Source organism: Vanellus vanellus (assembly GCF_965231255.1).
Source record: "Vanellus vanellus genome assembly, chromosome: 12".
In the NCBI taxonomy this organism is placed as follows: Eukaryota; Metazoa; Chordata; class Aves; order Charadriiformes; family Charadriidae; genus Vanellus; species Vanellus vanellus.
Window position 1 is genome coordinate 10,885,977 of NC_138917.1, and position 6,000 is coordinate 10,891,976.

Below are 6,000 nucleotides of genomic sequence, written 5' to 3' on the forward strand. Positions count from 1 at the left end.
GTAACTTCTTAAATCCTTCTAATCTTGATCACTTGCCAGCATCTGACTATATTCTTAGTCCAGAATACTCATGATTAATCTGCGATTACATTTCAATAGGCTTTAAGAGATTTAATACATCTGCAAACCTATAAACCTCTGCTCACCTCTCCAGCAGCTCTTCCAGTCCAATAATGCCGTCTCTGTGCAGGTGCCACACAGCTTCCAGCACTGGATGGTCCTAATGAGATGTCACAATTAGGCGATAGTCTGCATTTTGCAGTTAACATTAACATTTGGCTAATGTAAACTACATATAAAAAAAATGAAACTAAATTCTGTTCCTTCAAACTATCTGGAACTTATTAAAATTTAAAAATGACAACATAGGAAATACCAGATGAGAAAAGACTGTACTTTATTTTTCCTTCCTACAAAGTTTGAATGGTTTAGGGTTGTAGATGCATCATCATTTTAAATTTTCATGGTCAAGTAGTAAATATATCCATATTTGTCCACCTGGAATAATGCCAATGCTGCCTATTTAAAGGAGCAGTGGGTATCCCAGAAAACAGCTAATACCACTAAGTTTCAAGTCTTGTTAATTCAGATCCAGAAACAGATTGAAGAATTATCTGTTAGCGTATTAACTGCTTATTAGTCTCTGTGAAGCAAGTTTGTTGGTCTCAAATCCATTTCTCAATAGGAGACTAAAGGAAGAGACACTGCAACTGTATGGGTAGAGAGGCCGATGGATGCAGAGGAAAAACCAACATCACTCAGGCTGTACTGCAACTAAACACCAGGCTCGCCGTTGGCAAAGTCAGCACTACACATTGCTTCTGTGCAGATGAAACTGCTGCCCTTCGTGCCTCCCTGCAACATCCCTTCCAGCTCCCGCCTGGAACAGCGTGTCCTGGAGAGAGTCCTGTGCCAGCAAAACAGGACTGCAGGGTACACCTGGCAGGGAAAAATGTGCAGCAGCAACTTCTGCTCATTCCAGCCTCCATGCAGAAACGCTCCAAGCCAGAAACAAAATCTTCACACCTTGTGAAGGAAGAGGTGCTTGGGAGTCCTGAACACACAAGCCATTCAGAAGAACCCCACGAGCTTTCTGCAGTGACCGGCAGCTGCCTCATAGCATGACCCTAGACTCACCTACATACTTTGCCTTCGACAACCTAATTCTTTACTGTAACAATCTCAATTACACAGCAGCACTTGATCTCCATGTCTCCCTGAGAACAAGGAGATCTTAATCAGCCTACAAAACACACAGGATTCTATTTTCAGCCCAGGGTTGGATATTTGAGACTAGAGCATGCCTCTTTATCCTGGCAGATCAGCCTCTTCCTTCTTTCCCACCAGAGCAGCAAGCCACCAAAACTGTCCTGCTCACAAAAAGTCTTTAACTCTACTTAGAGCACCACTTATCTTAAGAAAACAAACCACCCAAATGAAATCAAGACAACACATTTGTGAAGCAACACAACCTGTTATCTGCTATTGTATTTCTCTCAAGCCATTTTCTACGTGAACTCACTTCAGCTTATCACCATTTCCAGATAAATAGAGTGGAGAACCAGAATGCCAAAGACGGACTGAATATTGCTGGCAAAACACATAAAGGACTTCTGGGACCATGCCACCCCACTGCCAGCTGGTAGCTTCGGCACTGCCTGGATCGACCTAGATTGCTTAGCCCAGACAGCAAATCTATGCACCAACAGATGGAGAGAGTTATGAGTATATTTCATTGCAGCAGTGAAGCTAAATAAGAAAGAAAACGATACCCCCAAAACTTCTATTAACTGCAGTGTCATCTCAGATGAATTTAATCCCATTACCATGCTGTAACCATTGCCATGCCCTTCCTAGCTGGTTCCTAGTGAGAGTTAAGACATGTCCTTCGGAGAGGCAAGGGTTCTGCTTGCCTAGCTCCCCAAAACCCAATGCTTGGTCACCAAGATGCTGTAAGCCCTCCTTTGTCGCAGTTTCTCAGCAGAAACAGGCACACCTTTTTAATAATTCACCTACTTCCATACCTCTACTAAGTCCTCTTCAAAAAAGCAAATCCTGCTACAGAGGCAAGGAAGCTCCCAGTGGACTTGCTTTAAAAGAAAACAAACAAAAAGCCCCACCATTTATAATTCAGTTCATGCTTTTGAAAGGTCAGAAAGACCACAGTCGTTCTCAGGAGGAGTTCACGACTGCTGTTGAACATGAGCAGGGATGAGCAGTGGCAAGACGGCTCTAGGTCACCAAAAAAAAAACCAGAGGGAAACTGGATGGAAATCACAGCACTTCAGTAGTCCATTTAACAGTTATCCCTGGCCTTCACTGGAGAGGAGGGTTGAAAACACACTACCAGATCCCACAGATGAAGTCTAAATGGTCTGTAATATGGCAACATTTCTCCACAAGTTCTTACCTTCGTTTTCCACATTTCTTGACAGAAGAGTGAGCGACAGAACACATTGTTCACCAGCAAGTCCTTGACCGTTTGAAGCAAGCAAGACAACCTCTTCTGGAATCACCCCAAAAATGAAACAGAAATAATTTCCTTTGTAAATAATACATTCTTAGAAAAACAATTTGCTGCTTTTCCCTGATCACTGCTTTTTAAAAACAGAATTCATGGGAAAGGCCCCAAATTTTTATCTTAAGGCAGAACTGAAGGCAGCCAGGCTGATAACAGTGACATCTGACAGCTCCTTAGAGGTGACTTGAGCCAGCAGCCACTGCATAGCTTTTGTACGGATGGCAATCACCACGCCTGGTTACATCGCAAACTGAGATGATAGATAAAGATGGAACTGTGGATAAGAGACGAAACCACGCCAGGGAAGGCTGAGGTACACCAGAGGTAATAACACAGGATCTACTTAGAGAGACCTGCGTAATGCTGCACTTTAGCGACAGACAAAAAACTTCATTTCCAAGCTGTCAAAACCAGCCACTTTCTTATATAGGAGAACACCACCATACTTCTGTGAGCATATTGGACACATAAATGAATAATCAGCTGCTCAGGTCCTGTGTGTTTGGGTGACTTTATCAGAACAGATAAAACTGGATTTAAAGTCAAAGCTAAGATTACTGTTTTCTTGATAAACAAAATCTAAACATTTTCCCTTACTCTCTGGTCCACATTCAGCAGTGGTACTTCAGAGGGGCTTGCAGAAGTCTGGCAGATCCACTCAATGTTGGTAACAGCATTTTTGGCTGCCAAGACTGCTGTGGGTACACCCAATCTCGAGGCCTGCTCCTGCAGAACTGAGACTAAACAAAAACCAAAACAGAAAGCTGTCAGCATGGGGAAAAAAAAGATTTGAAAACATGACTATGAAAGTAGAATTCCCAAGTCTTAAACTCCTTCCAACACAGATGTCATTTATTGCAAGTAATTTTTATTTCCACATATCATTCCTTTACTGTACATAAAACAGGTGCAGAACAACCAGGGCCAGAGGTGGGATAACCTTGCTAAGCAGATTTTTGTATTTTAGTCTTGTGGGACTCACAGTAACACTTTCAAATAATCATATATTTAACAATCAGATCTTGCCAGCGGTGTCATCACCAGACAAGTAAGAAATGAGTAGCCAAATGGGAGACCAAAACAATGAAAAAAAACCATAAAACTGGGATTGCATTTAACAAGCAGAAATTCAGTACATTAAGAAAAGTTCTTTCCCACATCTGTCTCCAACAGATAATCTTTCACTCACCTATAAATGATTCTGACGATACTTCCTGGTGCTCTACACCACCCTGTCCACCTGGCTTGACTGAATCTTCTACCTGAAAACCAAATAAAAACAAAAATAGTCTTACATGTCTAGTACGCACATTTACAAACCTATTCCCTCTAAAGCATACTGAGCAACCCTGGCATTCTTGGGGGCTGAAGCAACTGAAATGAAATTAATATCAATTTCCCAGATAGTCGTGGTAAACCAGAGATTTCAGGGCACTGTACAAGATGCCTAAGTACAGTTATCTTCATTTTATGGAGAGAAAAGAAGATACAGGTCAAAGTCACTTGTCCCCAGCTATCCAATAGATCATCAGCAGCACCAGGAACAGAATTTCTGTCTTTCAAGTTCCGTCTGTGAAGCCACACTGACATGAATTGTTGATGAAACATGTCAAAATGTTGGATCCTTTTCTGATTAAATTCCCTTTTTTCTTTTTATGAAGGCAAATATTCTATACAGAAAGAAACATCCATGTGGTTGAACTGTGGGAAGTATTTGAATTGTCTGTTCAAGTTATCAAAATCAAAAGCTCTCTCCAGTACATGAGGAGAAGGTAGAATGTGGCCAATTCAGAAGATTGGTTCAAGTGTCTATATAGGCCAATGACACAGGTTTTCATAAAGACAGTCACATTAGACAGAAATGGTTGGTAATTCAGAGAAAAAACAATAGTTTCTCCTGTTTTTTTTTTTTCCTATGAACACAAAAAGCCAGTTCTGACCTCAGGAAAAAGGTGCTGGATTTCCCTTTATCCAAAATCCAAACCACGCTCAACCATTTTTAGCCTGTAACAGTAAAACATAGAGGAATAAAGGAAAAAAAAAATAGCTAATTTCTGCAACACGGGCCTCTCAACTTCAGCTTACTCCTACAGTGCTGTTTTTTCTTTTCAATTATCGTGAAAACTGTTTTCCCAGCACATTCATTCAACAGTTGCCCTAGGAAGGATCCTGTTGGATCCCACCTCCAGCTGGGATCTCCTGCGATCCCCAGTCTGACCATTACACCCTGAACCACCCACTCCTACCTCCAGAAGGAGGTCATTCAGGTTCTGATGGCGATCCAGAAGGCGCAGAGCTGCTTCCTGGAGCTCTGTTCCGGTCCCAAAGGTGCTTTTTCGTTTCCTGGCTCTCCCTGCTGAGAAGTTTGGATTTCTTTTATAACCACAGCTTGCTCCGACAGCCCCCCAATGACACCACCCTCTCCCTGCTGCTACAGCACACGCCACGGACAGGGCAAAGACAGCCCCAGTCAGACCCTCATTATCTGGCAGCGTGGCAGGGGCAGTGCAGGATGTTTCTGTATTGTTTGCTCTGGGCAGCTCTGCAGGCAAAGCCCCACAACCTTCAGCATGAGCAGCCCAGCACAGCCAAAACCCTGTCAAGCACTGTCAGCCATTGGCCTCCGAAGGCCCTTGACCCGAAACAACCCTGCCTGCCCTGACACCCCTACCACAGGACAGGAGCCGCAGCTGGGCCACAGGAAGTCCACCAGCCGTTGGGAGAGCGTTACTGAGAAGAGCAGGGCCAGCGAGGCTGAGGAGGGGCTGAGGCGAGGGGCTGCCAGGAGTCCACAGCACCACACAGGCCTGAGGAGCAGGGGGTGAAGGGGAGGGGGGTGTATGCATAAGGGCAGAGAGGTGACTTTCACCCCTCCCTTCCCCTCAGCCGTCCCTGCAGGAAGCGCCAGGCCAAGAGCGCGCTCAGAACCCCGGCGCTGCCTCAGCCCCCACCTACCCAGCAGATCCCGCCACGTCCTCCCGCTTGGGCCCGCCATCACGGCAGCCCCCGCCCGCTTCCCGCCAAACAAACCCGCCCGCCCTCCGCCGCCATTGGCTACCCGCCGGGGGAAGCCGCCGCTGCCCATTGCGCCCATTGGCTGGAAGCGCGGTGTGGTCCCGCCCACGTTTCCGCCATCTTGGTAGTGGCGGTAGGCGGGGGCTGCCATGTTGGGGAGGGCGGTGGGTGGCGGTGGGTGTCGATGGGTTGGGGGGGTGGGAGCCGTTGTGTCAGGCGGTGGGGCGGGATGGGTGAGGTGGGGTGTGGGGGGACACGCTGGGGTAGTGCACGGAAAGAGAGGAACACACTTTACAAAGGCAGTGTGTGGGACAGGGGTGGGTGGCCCAGGCCCTGGCTTCTGGCCATGACATGGCCACCAGGAGAGGGGCTTTCCCCTTACAGGCCCTGAGGGGAAGCCATCCACTTGGGGCCCAGCTGTGGGGGGCTCATTACAGCGAGGACAGGCACCCCCACAGACCTGC

At 46.2% G+C, this 6,000-nt stretch overlaps 1 protein-coding gene across 2 annotated transcripts in view; it reads right to left on the reverse strand.

Annotated features, from left to right (window-relative positions):
- The window catches only part of FANCA (FA complementation group A), a gene marked incomplete at both ends in the record, with an annotated part of 38,097 nt that extends 32,581 nt beyond the window's left edge, over window positions 1-5,516 (reverse strand). For both annotated transcript variants that reach the window (XM_082489354.1, XM_082489353.1), the window contains 6 exons: window positions 147-220; window positions 2,411-2,506; window positions 3,119-3,261; window positions 3,711-3,783; window positions 4,768-4,877; window positions 5,477-5,516. In XM_082489354.1, coding sequence (XP_082345480.1) covers window positions 147-220; window positions 2,411-2,506; window positions 3,119-3,261; window positions 3,711-3,783; window positions 4,768-4,877; window positions 5,477-5,516 — 536 coding nt within the window. The remainder of the gene's footprint in view (window positions 1-146; window positions 221-2,410; window positions 2,507-3,118; window positions 3,262-3,710; window positions 3,784-4,767; window positions 4,878-5,476) is intronic.
- Between the last annotated feature and the right edge of the window lie 484 nt (window positions 5,517-6,000).